This window comes from Medicago sativa, chromosome 8 (genome assembly GCF_051527215.1).
Source record: "Medicago sativa cultivar Bolivia chromosome 8, Bolivia_mono, whole genome shotgun sequence".
Taxonomy (NCBI): domain Eukaryota; kingdom Viridiplantae; phylum Streptophyta; class Magnoliopsida; order Fabales; family Fabaceae; genus Medicago; species Medicago sativa.
Window position 1 is genome coordinate 20,343,473 of NC_140756.1, and position 18,153 is coordinate 20,361,625.

Consider the following 18,153-nt stretch of genomic DNA (forward strand, 5'->3'; position numbering starts at 1 on the left):
TAAGAATGTGTTCATCATCCATTGCTAACTCTTAGGTGAGGATCCGGATCCTCTAAATCTGTATTTTCTCTCAATCCTCTCAACAATAAAATCCAAACATTAATTTAATCTAACAGGTGAAAAATTGAAAGAACAAATTATTAAAACAAACACATTCCACAAAACAGAACACAATCCTAATAGCGCATAGAACCATTCTAGCGTCGACTTGTTTTCTTCTTCGGTGTGTATCTTCTCTCTTTCATTTTTATTGATTTCTTTAGAGTTGTTATGTCTTCTTTCGATATATAGCTGCAAATCCAAATCATGCCTAATAAGGTGTTGGAGTGCGATATTAAAATTATAGTCAATTGGCCACATTTAGAAAGAAACAATTACTATTGTAATGCTTTGGTTTTTCTACCTTGATCAGTCCTTTTTCAGTTATATATATGAACTGTAATGAGAATGGTTTTTAAGCTTGTGAGTATAACCCTTTTCAATTTTACAACTCATTGGATAGCTAAATTCAGATAACCACAATTGTCAGCTCAGCTAGCGAAATGGCTTGGGAAAGAACAGTCTCGACGTCCTAATGAATCCAGTTATGAGTTGGAAGGTATTGAAGGAACATTACCAACATCTAGAATTATTCCAAGCTTTGGAAAACTATATATGCATTTAATTTCTAGAAAATCAAATATAGAAGAGTTAGCAATGGATGATGAAGACATTCTTAGGCGTGTGATTACAAGAACGAGGAAAATGAAGAAGTAGAAAGATAAAGAAGAAGCTGGAAGTGAGGAAAAAGATGGAAGAGAAATTGGTTTTTAATTTGAATTTTTCGTGATTACCGTCTTTTTTTGGATTTAGTCCCTCTCGTAATTTTCGTTTTTGGATTTGGTCCCTCTCGTAATTTTCGTTTTTGGATTTGGTCCCTGAAACTTGGTGACTGGCCACATGGATGGACACATCAACCAATTTCGCCACGTCACAGGTCGCCACGTCAGCCTCTGTTAGCCACATGTGCGTTTTTTTAACGGATGGTGACGGCAGGGACGAATTTCAAAAAGTTATGAAAATACAAGGGTTGTTTCGCAACAAAAAAACTTACAGGGACTAAAACCAAAAACACGCGAACTTACAGGGACGTTTTTCTTATTTAAGCCTTTTAAGTATCATAAAATTCTCTGCAATTTTAGAGGATTTGAATTGATTTGAGGGTGTATAATTGATTTTGACGTTTGGTTGTTGTCAAGTAAAATTGATTCTCTTTTGATAATTGATTCTACTTGAAGTTATGATTTGTAGTTATGATTATAAAATTGATTTTCACATAAAGGTTTGTAGTTCAATTTACTTTTATATGAATGTATTCAAACATGAATGACATTTAGTGTCAATCACTTTTGACTAATGTTTAGTTGTGAGAATTTCTCGTCATCGCACAACCAAATACACGTGAAAATAGATTAATAGAATGCTTGCAGATATATCAATAAATAAATATTTTTTATGTTGAATAATTCTATATTTCAATGGTTAAGGTATTCTTATTTGTAGATTCATATACATGTAGGAGTATCCTGTTACTACCTCTGATTTTATAGGAAGAAAATCGAATAAAAATTTTACATGTTAACATTTGTTTTTATATATTGGTTAAAAAAATATGATCAAAGTTAGTAATTCATTAATTTAAAAACTGTGTGCATGCATTTTGGAGTTAAAATCTTCTTCATTTGCTAAAAATAAATAGATAATGTCATTTGGTGAAAGATAATACAAAAAAGTCTAGTAACTCTATCACTAAGTGGACCCCACTACTATTAATTATTCTCAAACTTCTTTGTGTCTTTATCTTTTGAAATAGAAGAAATACAGAGACTAATAAATTGAGAGAATCTTGACTCTGCATTTTGTATTCAAAGAAAGTAAGATAGACCGAGTTTAAAAATTGCGTACATTATAAAAATGCGTCATGTATTTATGAACGAAGAAAATAGCTCATCGAAAATTGTGAAATATTAATACATTAATTTAAAAGAACAAACATTGTAAATAAGGGTAAAAAATCTTTTAAGTAAACAATACACTTTAAAATATGACTTTGTGTCGTCTCATTTAAGTGTTCTTGTAGTGCATTTTTTTGGGGTAATAGTCACTTTAGTCCCTCAATATGTAATGATTAGTCATTTTAGTCCTTCATTGTATCAAAATTTCAAGATAGTCCCTGATTGTGCATTATGTTAGTCAAAATAGTCCTTGACACTAAAATAACCTCTCAATGTTCACAATAACTCTTTGCATATAGGGACTAAAATGACAATAAACATGTACTTATAAGGACTAATATGACAATAAGTAAGTATATTGGAGGACTAATCTGACAATATTAATGAAAGATTTTAACGTTAAGGACTATTTTGACTAACAAAATGTACAATCAGAGACTACTTTGAAGTTTTGATACATTGAAGGACTATTTTGACTACTCATTACAATTTCAAGGACGAAAGTGACTATTACCCCGCATTTTCTTTATACAATTTGTATTTAGAGTATGTTTTGAAGAACTATTTATAAACAAAAGTAGAGTAGTAATTTTTTTTATCAAATTGTATTTTTTGTATTAGGGTTAATATGTTTTTGGTTCTTATAAATATATCAAGTTTTTGTTTTGGTACCTCTAAAATTTTCCTTCCACTTTTAGTCCATATAAAATTTTCAATCACTACTTTTGATCCCTGTTTTTAAGTATATTTTTTATTTTTTAATAAAATTGTGCATAAATGTGTAGAATATTGTAAAAATCTCTCTAAAAAAAATTAGAATTGTTTAACAAAACATAAATTAAATATGAATTTTAACCGTCAAAAATATAAAAATTCATATTTAATTCATGATTTATTAAAAAATTCTAATTTTTTGGGGAGAGGTTCTTATAAGATTAGAAATATTTCTGCAAAATATTATTCAAAAATATGAATTCTACATATGAGTTTATTTTAAAGGAGTGACCAAAAGTGAAGATAAAAAACTTTTGGGACTAAAAATTGAAGAAATTTTTTAAAGGTACTGAAACGAAAAGTTGACATATTTTATAAGAACTATTTAAAAAAAATTTAACCTTTGCATTATCACGATAAGTAAGAGTAGTATTTTCCTTAAAAAAAAAGGAAGTAAGAGTAGTAGTGCTATTTTTTTACCAATGAATTCCCAATATTTTATTATAAGAATGAATTATACGTCAGCAATTTTAGGTGAAGAACATTCGTTGAAAACCTTTTGGATATTCCAATTTTCAAGAGTTATTTAAGGAAACTTTCTTTACCGACCCAACAAACATAGACTGAGTTGGTCATCATGCGCGAACGATTTTGAATCTTCTTTGATTCCAATTTCTTTACTTCGTGAGAATTCTAATAATTTATTTTTCCAGTGCGGTGGATTAGTTAAAGGAAAATGCTGTTTTCCACGAACGATTAGTTGAAATAAGGTCAATAAAAACAACATTAGTGACCAAAAGAAAAGGTCAATTCATTAAATTAATGCAAAGATGAGTAAATAGTCCTCCATACGTGCCAAAATGAATAATATTTGACAATTTCACAAATATTAAAAATGTATAAATAAAATAGAGAAAATAATATTTTTAGTAAAATAATTTTATCAAGTAGTATTGGTGTATTAATCTTTGTCGTATACTTCATTCGTTCAGAAACAAGTCTTCTCATCAGGGGCAGATGTGTTCAAGGTTGGGTGTGGCTATTGCCACACCAGCCCAGTCCAAACCCCTTTTGTTTTTTTTAATATTCAAGTTTAAATTTTATATTATATCTACAATTTAGAGATATATTTACATATGGTGCATTGGTTTAGTTGTCAAGTGCATGTTTTCCTAATTCATAGTCATAGGTTCTCATAGTCATAGGTTCAAGCCTTGGCTATTGTTTTTGTCACTAAAATAGAACAATATTTATTTTTTTTTAGCGTAATTTACTTTGCTAAAATAATTAGCCACACTGATAATTTCATCCCAGATCCGTCCCTGCTTCTCATCCTTCATCAAATGTCTTTGTTGAAATCGTGTTTTCTCCTCCTCCGACGCTGCATACATGAAATGACAATCGTATTTTATTTGTTCCAGTTTCATCTATTAAGGTGGTTCTTGTTGAAGAAGAAGCTAAGGTTATGTTGACTTCCAATCCAAACAATTGAGAGTGGAGGCTGAAAGGTTGTATAACATTGGGCTGAACCTAGGCGTGACTAGCAATTAAGAAAGGATAATGATAATGGAAAGGTTATTTGATTTAGAAGGAAATGAGGATGTTGTTTTGAATCAAATGGGGATGAAAAGATTATCCAATGATTGTTTGTTCGTTCAATATCAAAGGGGTGGGGGAGCTAGGGTGAAGAGTTCAATATCAATATCAAAGGGGGTTGTGAACTAGGGTGAAGAGAAGAAAAAATTGAGATCTTGTTAAAGGTTAAAAAGTCGAATTCTTAGCTCTAAAGGAAACAAAGAAAGTAACACCTCAATATCAAATGGATAATTGAGGATCTTCCATTCGTTAATGACTCAATGACATGTAACAGACGCGAGCTTGACATTGATGGTGCACCGGGTGAAACGACTTCCATCAACCATCCAACAACTCCATTCCTATGCTTATAAAAGGCATTCATCGTCACAAACACAAGGTACACAACTTTTATCTCTTTGTTACCTCTCACTATTTGCTCTCATGCTTACTTGAGTGTTGGAGTGCTTGCACTACAGGTACCCCAACTCGCATCTTGGTGGTTGTTGCGCGACATAAGCCTGCATTTTGATCACCCAATATTAGTGGTGTCGTTTGTGGGAAAATAAGTTTCCCAATCTTTTTATCAAAAGATCAAAACACATAAAATCCAAAGCATTATTTACAAGGTTAAAGAACAGTAAAACCTTCTTCCTAGTATTGTTCTCTGAACCACACTAATGGACGAAAAAATCGAGTTGTCGTCACTAGTTTGCACTTCATGATTGACAAGTTCACCAGCACTAACAGTGACAGCTCCACCACCACGAACCACGGTGGCAAGAAGTATATTCTCTAGAATCTAGTTAAAGTTTTCTAGAACTCGAATCGCATCATTGAAGACCTAAATCTACGCCTGAAACACGTGGAAAGTTATTGCTACTCATATGTGCGACCCACAGTGCCGCCCAAAGTCAACTTCGAGTAAGATCACATTGTGTCCTTATACCCCTTTCTCCACAACCCACATAAGGAGACGAGATAATTCATGAGAGGTAAAGGTCCCCGCCACCATCCCTCATGGATCAACCCCGAATGCCCTCACGATATGATGTTGAACCGCCATGTCACCAACCAAGTCAACAACAACCTCATCGATCCAGGTCAGATCATCTAGCCCCAGTGGCATAGACAAGGCATCAAACTTTTATATTAGGTTAGTTTGATTTAGTTTAGTGAAATGGTATAAAGTCAAATGTACTATTTTTAAATTTTTAAAAACTAGTGTAATAACCCTAGATAGTAGATAACTACGGAGGAAAGAAAGACCACCCTTGTCCAGTCCTTCGTTCTTCTCCATCTCACCTTTTTGAGTTGACCACTTCCAAGAATAACCTACCTCAACTCCTATTTTTAATTTTCACCCCTCATCACAAAACCCTATTTCCTTCTCTTTCTTTCCATTTCATTTCCCTTTACATTTTCAATCTAAACCCCCTTCTTTTCCTCTCCACTTTTTCCCTTCTCAGGGAAAACAAAATCCAATTTTTTCATCAAATTCTATTCTCTATTTCACCAAAACACAAATTTTTCCATCAAATTTCACTATTTTCCCATCTGGGTCATTCCCAATTTCATCAAATTTCACTTTTTTTTTTTTCTTTCTGGGTCATTCTCAATTTCATCAAAACGCGATTTTTTCAATCAAAAGTCGCTTTTTTTTTTTCTATCTGGGTCATTTCCAATTTCATCAAAAAGCAAAAGGGTCATTGAAATTTTTGAAGTTATTTCTACATGGATCAGAACGAAGAAGCGATTTCAAAAAGTGAAAACTCATTGAGCTTTTCAACCCTAAAGAGTCATAGATCATGGCTCGAAATTCGTCTTTTCTACGTTCGAATTTCACCTTGTTTAATCGATAGTGTTCCCGAATGTTTAACACTATGTCACCCAAAACGTGAAATCGGTTTTTCTCTTGTAATCAACGGTTCACCAATCCCTGCACCCTCTTCCGCCCCACCGCTTCCGCTCCGCCGTGACCGTGTCGATAAAGAGTCTGCTGAGGTTACCTATGTTAGCACTGATAATGTGAGAATCACAGGTGGTGCTGAGTTTGAGGTGTATGAGAAAGATGGGTTGTTTCTTTGTGGGTCATTGGAACGTTTGGATGTTGATTTGGGAAATGGGTCTGGTTGGGATATGGATTGTCATGTGGCAGTTGGGTCAATTGGATCGGGTTCTTCGGCTTTTTTTAGGCCGAAGCTCGGTGTTTCGGCTCCATCGGTTGAAGTTTATGTTGCTGGATGTTGTTCTGGTGTGCCTGTGATTTTGAGTAAGACTATTTCGTTGAGTCCTAGGAGGAGAGTTCCTAGGCATGCTATTTTGGATGCTATTCCTGAAGATGAGGAAATGAATATGATGGAGAAGGATCATGTTAGTGTTATGAATGGATTAATTCCACACCCCAAATTGCAGGTACTTTTTTTGTTTCTTTCTCCCGAGAAGCGTTTTATTATTCATTTAGTATGAATTTCTCAATTTAAATTAGTAGGATTGTTTTATTTGTTGAGTTTAATGATTATGCATTGAATTGTAAAAAAGTTTGTGGTGCTTCCAATTGTATCTTATTGTGATTATGATATTATCAACTTTTGTCGAATGTTGTAGTTTAAAATGTCGCTTTTGATTGAAATGGTGGCTATAGTCCAATGTTCTAGATAAAAAAAATCACTTTTGATTGAAATGGTGACTATAATGGTGTTTTAGCATTGCGGAATTTGAACAAATTGTTATTGTTCTATTCTGTGATATGCTATTTAGTACAAAGTTTTGTCAAATAGTGGCGTTATTACACCTATAGCACGGTACCGCGTACCTGAAGTTGATCAAATAGCTATTTCGTGCTATAGGTGATTGAAAACACTAATTTCTGAGCTATGCATGACACATGGAGAACTAGGATGGATCTTCAGCATGTCAAAGTCATAGCTCAGAAACGACACCCTGAAAGTTTTAACATTACAGCATATAGTTTGCATATTTCTTACACACTAACACACTTCTAACTATTTGGCTACACTGTAAAGAATAAAGTTTTGATATTTCATTTTCTAATAAGCTGTTTAGATCAGGGAAGTATGCTGAGTGAATATGTGAAGTTTGATTACTTTTTGTTTCATAATGAATCCTTTATGGAGCGATAGTTTTATGGATTTTATTTTCTTCTATTTTCTTCTAATGTCAGTTCGTAACATTTTTATACTACAATCCGGTCTAGTACTTTCACTACCTAGTAAGAATGAATCTCCGATTTGGTTTCTGCAGTTGTAGGTCATTGTAATGTTAGTCCTTTAAATAAGAGAGTCTCGCAATAAAAAAGGCACGAACCTGTAAATTGTCAATCGTTTGGTTCAGAAGTTATGATCCTTTCCATAGCATTTTGAGTTTTAATTGACACTTTCGAGGCCTTATTTGACATTTGTAATCAATATCTTTTAATTTTAGGCATATATTTTTCTTAAGGACTAATTAGATATGTTTGCTAATAGAGGGTATTGATAGAGCCAACTGCCATATTCTTATCGAAGATGGGGAAGAATCCCCTTTGATTACAAACAAAGGCAACACTTCAAGGGTCAAAAGCTGTTTTGGAAGCTGGAAAGCTTTCTTTTTTGGAGAAAAAATATTTGCCATTTTTTTTTGGTCAAAAGCTCTCCGAAAGTGGTCAAATTAGACAAAAATAAAATTTACCCTAAAATAAGTTATCATGGATTAAGTTTGGGAGCTGTGCATCCCCCTTGGTTTATGTGGTGCTCTTAGTAGATAATTAGGTATCATAATAATTAGTTATCCAATGCTGATAGTGATAAACTCTGTTATACAAATTTCATGCTGAGTGTTGTATGCTGAACTGGTTCCTATTCTCTTTTGTGATTGCTGCTTGAAGCATTATTGTTGAATGTATAGAAATCGTACCCCTTCTTTCAGTTATTCCTTATGCTTTTAATCGAAAGGCTGAGGATTTGACCTTCTGTCAATGTTGTCAATAGTGCGCTATACCGGTGCTGTAGTGGTGTAGTGTAACAGAGCAGGCCCTAGTCTTTACAAAACATGTATTGGTAGAGCAGTTTAGTGTAGCATCTGCTATGACATCCCAAATAACAGCTGTTTGTGGCCGCTATAGTGCCACGCCTTCTGATGAGATTGGAAATTCCAAAATCTCTTGAAATTTAAACATCAGATTTTTGATTGAGGTATTTTAGGAATTTTCAGTTAAAAAAACATCATAACAGTGCTTGGGCCTATCTCACTCTGTCTCACTCATACTGTAATATTTTATCGCACCAGTTTTGCATTTGCTACCTCACTATACCAATATTGAGTCAGTCGCTCTGCTCTGCTCTGCTATTTGGGATCGGTAACACTGCCTTCATTATGCAATTATGTTAAAATTCTTATACTGACTCCGCTTCTCCGTAAAATTACTCAACTTTCTACTTTTTGTTGGTTATTAAGTGCATTGTTTATTTCACAGTCTGTCAATATATCGGTAGTTACTGGTCTAGCTTCACTATCTTATTTCAGTCTTAGTGGTCTAGCTTCACTATCTTATTTCAGTCTTAGAATTTCTTAAATGCTGACTGTTTCACAATAATGATATCTTGCAGATAACAGGGTCTGCAGTTGATGATTATGATCTTGATGGTAAGATGGCGAACGGTTTCTACTCTCAAGAAATGTATCTTGGCGAGGACGGACAGCTCACATGGTTCAATGCTGGTGTTAGAGTTGGTGTTGGAATTGGCCTTGGGGTGTGTGTAGGGCTTGGGATTGGCGTTGGATTACTCATGCGTTCATACCAAACGACAACCAGGAATTTTAGGAGAAGGTTTTTCTAATCGATAAGAATGAATTTGCTGCTCTCGTTCAATGAGAAACCGAATAAGATATACTGGAGTTGGATCAACAACGCCTTGAATGCATGAACCATTAGTTTTGTAGATGAGTGAAAGGTTCTGCATTGTTTAGTTTTTGTAGGGTTGATGCGGATGCGTTCGTGTATCGCGTAGACGTGAAGATTTGCATTTTATATAAGCTGTATCTGATCCTCCAACAACAATAAGTATCTATAAAAAATAATGCACAGCTTTGAGGATGGATAATGTAGTGTGCCAACAGGAACAAGTTGTTCAATAGGCGGCATCAGCCATTAAAAAAAATAAAAATGGCATGCATGCTTGAGAGAGGTTTTAAGTGTGAACATGTGAAGTGTAAACATGTCCCGAGATTTTACTGTTCGTTTTCCTGTAGATATTTTATGCAAATTTTGATTTGTATATTTCTGTTCTCATGGTAAATTATTTTATTTTTTTAAAACTGTGCCTTTTTTAGTGAATTTCATTTTCAATTTGATTCAATGATTACGAGTTATATTCAGCTAAGTCAGTAATAGTAAGGTTGTTCTCCGACCATAGGATTTGAAGATTCACTTTGTAAACTGTATATATGTGATTCTGTTTAGCCAGCCGTGAAACCGCCTCTTTGCTTAGTCGTGCATGAATCGCCTAGAGCTGCTCTGATCTTGCAACGATGGGACTGCTGAGAAGTGTTTCACAATGGACCTACAATCTGTTCTGTCCAAGCACGCGCCATCTTTGGGTGAGATCTGGTGGTGGAAGACAAAACCTGCCACATGGCAGCCAAGGAAGAGGGGGAGCCTTGAGATCAAAAGGTTATTACAGTCGAGGGCTGCTAGTTTCAAACTAGTCCGACTTTTCCAAAATCGTAGGGTTCCCGTGTGATTGGAGCTGTTGGTTTTGCATGCAATTAATGCAGTGGCTTCAAATGCAGATGGGCAACTTGAGGTGGTGGCCAGTGGGGATTGTGGAAGGTGATGGTGGCCGGAGATGGTCGATGAGGGGAAGAACATGAAGAAAATGAATTTTCAGTTGATATGGATTGTGCACTGTTAGATTAGGTCTGGTTCAACATCGAACGGTGATCATATTTTATCCGCCATGGATGGTGTTTCCTTTGTTCAAATTAGAATTTGGCAACTACGTGCACCATTAGATTAGGTCTGGTTCACAATTTGTTGTGCTCATTCACCAAGATTATTCTAGTTTGATTGAAAAGAATGTAGAATTTATTGTTACTGTCAAGATGAATTAGAACCATATTTTCATAGATAATTTTTTGTTACTCATCTAGTTATAATGACATGTTCATTTTGTATCTTTGTTCTTGATTGAATTATCTTTTTAACAGACCCTGCCTTTTGTTTCTTTGTTGCAAATGTTTCTAATGATGCATGTTATTAATCTGTGAATTAGAAAAGAAACAGAGGAGAGAGAAATATCTATAGTTGAAAATAGGCTATAGGCTTTATAGGCTTAATTACACTCTTGATTATCAACTACGCATCCGACACATTTGACCGATTATCAACAACCTTAGGATTAATTTTCACATACAAAAATAAAAAACGAATACAGATATTTTTTTCAAGACTAAGTTGGTCAAGATTACCAAATTAAATATTACGACCAACGATGGGCCACCCAGGACATGCACACTACACAGACACAATAGGGCAGTACAAAATCACCAAGAATTTTTCACCAAAGTTATGGGGACTACTCTTGTATTGGGACCATGCAAATTTACCTCCTAAACTGGTAATTTGTCAATACATTTCCTCTCAGTGGTCAACAGCTAGGAAAAGTAAAAGCATCAAAAGTTGCAAGATACCCCCTCCCAAAACACCTAAAGTTGTTGACCATTTGACCAACGGCCATGAACAGTAGCATGAATAGTAACAAAACAGTAACATTGCCATGTGCAGCAACAGTAGCATTAGCATACACTGTCCATAAATACAATCTATAAATACATCATCTTCTTCACACAATCCTCACACCATTCAAAAATACTTTATTCACACAACAAAAAATGGCTAAGTGTTTTCTGATTTGCATCACTTTACTTGTAATTATTTTCTTCCTTATTAACATTATCAATATTGAAGAAGCAGACTCAAATAACATAAGAATTATCATAGTTAGTATTTTACCACCGTTAGTTTTTGCATGGATCATTACTATAACTTGAAGAAGTCAAAAGTTTTGAACCTTGACTTACAATTTCAGATACACCATTGTTTCCAATGTACTAACATTCCAAGACCACATGGATAATGGCGTCACATACACTAATGGGCACATCAGCGTTGCCACTTGGCATTTCCATATCATCTATTTCAACATCAACACTATCTTGATGCCTCAACATCCAATGTATGATATCACGTCGGAGTGCCGGGAAGCAAAAGAAAAATAACTTACAAGGTTGAAAAGTAATAAGTAAATAATAACAGTATATTTATGGGACTAAAATTAACAAGAGAAAAAACTATTTTCGGTTTAAAACTTCATTTATAAGCTTTATCATAAGCTTCTTTCATATTTCATTGACCAATTCTATGATGCACAAGTAAAACATGTCTTGCATTACACACCATGTCTTGTATCATGTACAAAGTCATATCCACTATTGGATATTAAATTAATTAGATTAAATATAAAAAATTTACTGATTCAATGATAAAAAATAAATTTATACACGATGCAAAATTAATTTACTTATGCATGTCAGACAAATCGATCATCTATAACAACCGGATAGAGCAAAGCAATTTACAAATTTAATAAACGTTGTGGAGATTATAGTTCATAGATATTTAGCATGTGGTATGCCCTCTAATTGGTAGGCTACAAATTTTGAACTGTTTTCTTCACCTTACCATGATTTGAGCAAAGACAGAGAAGAATATTCCTCTCTCCTTACCCCCTGTAATTATAAAATTCATTAAGTTTTTATTCTCTACAAATTAGCCGGACTTGTCATTAAATCAAAATGATATAAAATTTTATTTTCAATGGATTATATTTTCATTTTTAAAGATCAATAAAAATATACTTTTTTGGTTATAGAAAACGGCCAGTGGCGGAGCCAGAAGTTTTATAGAGCCTGGGCGAAATTTTGACCGTAAATTGACATGTGACATAATATATAAATAGTCAAAATCTTGTAAAAAATAATAATATAAATAGTCAAAAATCAAAATAAAAAAGATAATTTTGGGGGTGCCAAATATATTTAGAATATATATAAACTGTTACATACAGCATCCACAAACTGTAAGTAGTCCAATTGGTTGAGTTTGCATGATTCCACCATTTTGTTTGTGGTTCGAGTCCCGTTTAACGTTTTTTTAGTAAATAAAAATAAAAATACATTTTAATTCAAAAAAAGGAGCCGAATTCAAAAAAAGGAGCCGACAGCGTTCGAACTCGCGACCAAAAATACATTTTAATTCAAAAAAAGGAGCCGAATTCAAAAAAAAGGAGCCGACAGCGCTCAAACTCGCGACCTTGTGGAGAAGAAAGACTTCGCTTACCACTGCAACGCATGGAAACATATGATGCGCCAGGGCTAATATAATATTTATAGATTATTTAGGGGATACCATGGCTCCATCAGACCCTAAAGAAATCCGCCCGAGTATGGGTTGAGCCCGGGCGTGTGCCCAGGCTAGCTGGGGGGTAAAACCGCCCCTGAAAACGGCCCTGTTAATAACAGGAAAATACGAAATTAAGAATGAATAGAACAAGAGAGCAGGGATAAAAGAGAATAATTTTATACAAGTTGGTATATTGATACCAATTTCAAATTATATTCATTCAATTGTCTCCATTTCATTCATTCCTCCTCTTCCATGTTTTCATTACACACATTCACTCGTCAATCAAATTTCAAACAACTAACGACAATATCTATAGTCAACTTTCAAAACTAACCTCTAACGATATAATGCCTCTAAATTACCTAATTAGTAATTATATAGTATGCTTGAGCTATCCAACCCATTTGTTATCGGTGAACCAATGAGAAAGACATACCCATGAGCTATATACATCTACAACGATAAAAAAAAAAGTGATAAACACAAATTTCATTGCTTTAGAGCAACAGTATAATTGTGAATATGGTTAAAGTTGGTAATGGAAAATAAAAACTTTCTCGTTTAGTTTTAGACCTATAAGGGCAGAGAAAACAATGTAGAAAAACAAATTGAAGGCAGAAAAATTAATCAGTCGATTCAGTTAGAAGCTGCATCACCAAAACATCCTTCTTCACCATCCTCCTCCTCCTCTCCATTCTTGCTCCACAAGAGTCCATAACAAATCAAACACTCAATCATCCTTTGCAATCGATTTATCTCCAACTGATGACGTTTTCTTCCATAGTCACTTCACAACTCCTATCTCACTTTCCTTCATCACCTGCTTATTAGAGAGTTGTTAGAAGATGAAAAGCCTAGAGAAGACAATGGAAGCTACAACAGCAGCAACAGAGGACAGTAATGGAACAAAGGAAGAAAACGAGTCCAACAACAAACCAAGTTTCTAATTGTTTGAACTAACGACGGTTGTCAAGTTAAAGATAAAAAGAAGCGGAAGAAGAAACTCGGGTATGATGTGATAGTGAATATTGATATATATCTTTCCCCTAGCTTTCACAGTTACGCAAAAGAGTATGTCCCAGAATTGAGCCCAAGCAACATTATAAAAAAATCTACTGTCTCATCCTCTGTTTGGTTGGTATTCGAGTTTCTCTGGGTAAGAAAAATTCATAGTAAGACATAAATACATCACATAAACCTAAACCAAATAAAACTTATGGCAGTCTTGCTTGCAGCAAGAATATTGGAACGAGAGCATAGGGATTTTGACTTTTTATATTAACCTAATGATTGGCTTGCCGAAAATGGCAGTGCTTTTACCCATTTATCATAGATTTAATATATAGTTCATAGTTGCACCACCTAGTGTGCAAAGGATTATTCTGTTTCTATGAAGCAGTCATAATATATGAATCAAAAGCCCTAGATACACTCTAAATATGAGCTTTCCTTCTGAGAAAGCAAAAATCAATCAAATTATGATACAATCGAAATGGAAGAAGTCTTCTTGAATCACAAATCATTTGACAAGATGAAATGACACTAGTTGATTTCTTACGACGGTGACAGAAAAAACTAGATTCATGTTTGCTGAAATTTTTCATTCATAAAATTCTGTTATGTGTAAAAATTAGAGCAGTTGGCAACTCCGGTAATTTCAAAGGAATCTAAAACTAGTTTTTTTACTAACGGCCTATCAACAAAACCAGAAACAGATGGGACTGAGAACCCAATCTTAGAAATAAAAAACAAACCCTACAAGTCTTTCACTCAAGCATTAAACCAGATAACTTTGTAAAGCAAGAAGCAAAAACACGTTTCTGTGCTGGTTCAACAAAAACAACTCACAGCACTGGTCCAAGCCTTCACTCAAGCAAAAGCTTTGTCCACCACGATTTATGAAGAAACAAAAATCAATTTCAACAAAAAAAATGGAGCAACTATGGAAGGAGAGAGGTAATGGAGAGAAATCGCAAAAGACAGCGAATTTTTTTAATCTTGAAAGTGACCAACTGAGAGAACGATGGAGAGAGTGAAAGAAAGAATCGAGGGAGAGTGGCATTTACAAGAGAGAGGTGCAGTAAAAAATGTAATTTACCCCCCCCCCCCCCCCCCGCGATTTTTGGGGGTTTAAAAATCTCCAGAGTCTTTCCCTCTTTTTTTGTTCTCCCAAACATGGATTCATCACACTCAATTGTGACATTATGCACTTGCACCTTGTTAAAAAAAAAAATGCTTTTACATCATGGATCTTTTGAAGCAAAAATATTAGTAGAATAAGGGATTAGTTTTTCTGAGGTATCTACTAGAATGATGTGATGACCATAAACAAAATTAGAATGCTCTGAACATTGTGGAGACTCATTTTGCTAGGTTGCATCTCACAAAGCTAGCAAAGCCGTAGACGAGTTACAAGCAAAAAGATAACAGGATGAATATTTGATACATGCAAGTAACAGCCTCAACATGCAAAGAAGATCCATTATATTTGAAACACCTCTTGGAATATAAAAAGTAAAAATAACGTTTTACAGATAAAACAATATAGATTTTTCAAGTGCAGGTTGTGCCAAGAGATGTAAGAGAGGGATAATAATTATAGAAAGAAAAAGAGTGACTTGGTATGAAAGGAATAGATAGGCAAATAACAGTGTGAATTGAATGTACTAGGTAAGGGTTAAGGTACCAAAAAACTTGGCTAGCAAAATACTCGTCTTTTCACATTTGAACAATGTGAAAAGAATCTAATTTGTATCAGAACACAACCTCAAATCTGGACATATAACATCAACCAGGGGGTTGGGTAGCTCAATTGGTTTGACCTAAGGGATAAGGAGTTGGAGGTCATGTGTTCAAACCCGGGCGAAGGAGAAAAAATTTAATCTAACAGCTAACCACTAACAATTGCCATTAAAAAAAAATTAACAGCAGCAATCAAAAGAATGGTGTTTTGGCCCTGATTTAACAAAGAAGTTCAATATTGTTGAGTCTCCAGGAAGGTGAGGCCCCAACTCAATAAAAATATCATTATAAACCATACCAACGAACATGAGCAATCCGCAGCCAAAAAGCACGAAGGGAAACTTGAAATTGGGTAATCTCATTTCCTCAACCACAAACACGACAGCAGCAAATAACTAGTTTCTAAAATCAAAACCAATCCACATGCTTTACAACTAGTTTCTAAAACCAAAGCCACTCCACATGCTTTACAAGTTGCAATAAATGATAAATCTACCAATCTATAGCAATTTCACATAATCAGATATACACAGTATTAACCAAACCAAGCTGTTTATATACTAGTTACTTAATCATTTATCAAAAAAAACATAAACCATTGTCTGAATATTCATTCAACTGCTAAGTTAACGAAGACAATAAGTTCTTGTATCTCTATTTTCTCAGTCTAAAGAGATTGTCTGAATAACATTGTCAGCAAAACAAAAACAACTACAAATAAAGCGAAAGAACACAAGTTAACATACATGAATATCAATCAGAACCATCTTTTGCACCAAAAGGATCATGAGTTGGACCAACATCCTGACCACCAATATGACGCTGCACAAGCCGTTGCAAATCAGCCATAACCTTATGCTCCCTTTTAGCCTTCTCTTCATAATTAAACATAGCCAAAGCACGCTTATCTTCAGCACTATAAACCTGGTTTTCTTTCCTAATACGAATTGCATTCATCCTCTGATGCCTACTACCACTCATCACATAACCAAGTTCCTCAAACTTCGAAATCTCCTCTGCAGAAAGACCCACTTCTCCTCTCCTAGGAATACGTTTCCCTTGTTGAACATATTGCGCAATAGCATCTCCTTCACCCGGCCTAAGTGCACCACCATAGCTTATATGCCCCTCAGCTCTTGGAAGCGGCATTGGCCCAACCGGTGGTTCTTCATCATCCAAAGCCGGTTTCTTCTGTGACTCAAACAATTCCTTCAACTTCAAAGCCTCAGCATTCATCTCAGCCATCTTCTCCTCATCAACATCATCAATTTCTTCATTAATCTTCGCAACAGCCGAATCAGAACCCAACTCAATTTCCTCCGAAGCCTCACTAACCGGTTCAGAACTTTTCTTCTTACTTTTTCTACGTTTTGATCGCTTCCTCTTCTTTAAACTATCATCAGAGTCAGATTCAGACTCATCATCACTTTCACTCTCTTCTGAATCACTATACCTTCTCTTCTTCCTACTACTCTTCCTTCTCCTTCTACTACTCTTCCTTCTCCTTCTCCTTCTCCTCTTTCGATCTTCTTCCGAATCGCTATCACTCTCACTATACTTCCTACTCTTCCTCCTCTTCCTATCCTCCTCTTCTGATTCAGATTCAGATTCACTATCGCTTTCGCGTGATTTCTTAGAACTTTTTCCCCTCTTCCTCAATTCCGATTCAGATCCTTTAGATTCCTCCGATTCAGACTCAGATTTTGCTTTCAGTTTAATCTCCTTATCCTTCTTCACATCAATTTTCTCAGAAATTTCTTCAGGTTTTCCATAATCTTCTAAATCATCGTTCTCGCGTCTCGGAGGACTCGGCGTAACATTCCAAATACAGTGCTTCAACGATTTCCTCATCTTTTGCCTCTTCAATCTGCGATACTCTTCGTAACTCAATCCCTTCAATTCTTCATCAGATTCAGACTCGTTACGCCGAGAATCGTTGCGGTCGAGATAGGAACCGTTGTTACGATTGCCGAATTTCTTTGGAAGATGGTTGCCGTTTGAATTTCCGTTATCGTGGTGTCTAGGGTTTCGGTTTTGGGGGGATATTGAACGGCGACGGTGGCGGTCTGTGTGACGATCGTCGTAGGAGTCGTAGCTAGGGCTACGACGGTAGCGGGGGCGATCGTTGGAGACATCGGAGTCAGGTGTGCGGCGGCGGTCGTTGTGTCTCTGGCGTTGGTGAGGGGTTTCGATGGTGGAGGAGAGTCTCGCCATCGTATCGTAATCGTAAAATGTGAAAAGACAAATGTACAGAGTTGGATTATTATTAGGTTCTAATATATAGTCTCTATTATAATATTTTTGATATAGTCTCTATTATAATATTTTTTTCCCGAAAATACGATTAATTTTCAATACAAATAAAACATTTTGTCAAAAATACAAATAAAACATGTAACAAATAGATAATAATCATCTATTTACTCTTAAAGCTTATTAGGTCTAGCTTATAACTAAACCTAATTTTTCCCTCTAATCACAACGCTAAACAACCCTAAAAATATTCTCTTTTTAATTTTCCTATTTAAAAATATTCTCTTTTTTTTTTCCTATTTTTCAGCAGCATTCACTTAGCCTAAGTGTTAGTGATGTTTGTTGCAGCGTCAACCCTAAAAATATTCTCTTTTTAATTTTCCTATTTAAAAATATTCTCTTTTTTATTTT

At 34.9% G+C, this 18,153-nt stretch overlaps 2 protein-coding genes across 2 annotated transcripts; one reads left to right on the forward strand and one right to left on the reverse strand.

Moving 5' to 3' along the window:
- The first annotated feature begins 5,559 nt into the window (after window positions 1-5,559).
- On the forward strand, window positions 5,560-9,599 carry LOC146897678 (Erythronate-4-phosphate dehydrogenase family protein). Its single transcript, XM_085738681.1, has 2 exons — window positions 5,560-6,698; window positions 8,891-9,599. The coding sequence occupies exons 1-2, from the start codon at window positions 6,018-6,020 to the stop codon at window positions 9,119-9,121; spliced, it is 912 nt and encodes a 303-aa protein (XP_085594807.1). The 5' UTR covers window positions 5,560-6,017; the 3' UTR covers window positions 9,122-9,599.
- Window positions 9,600-13,220: 3,621 nt separating this feature from the next.
- LOC146897679 (Ras-induced vulval development antagonist protein) lies at window positions 13,221-17,739 on the reverse strand. Its single transcript, XM_085738682.1, has 2 exons — window positions 16,236-17,739; window positions 13,221-13,567 (listed from the first exon to the last, which is right to left on the reverse strand). Exon 1 carries the CDS (start codon window positions 17,701-17,703, stop codon window positions 16,243-16,245), a length of 1,461 nt encoding a protein of 486 aa, XP_085594808.1. The 5' UTR covers window positions 17,704-17,739; the 3' UTR covers window positions 13,221-13,567; window positions 16,236-16,242.
- Between the last annotated feature and the right edge of the window lie 414 nt (window positions 17,740-18,153).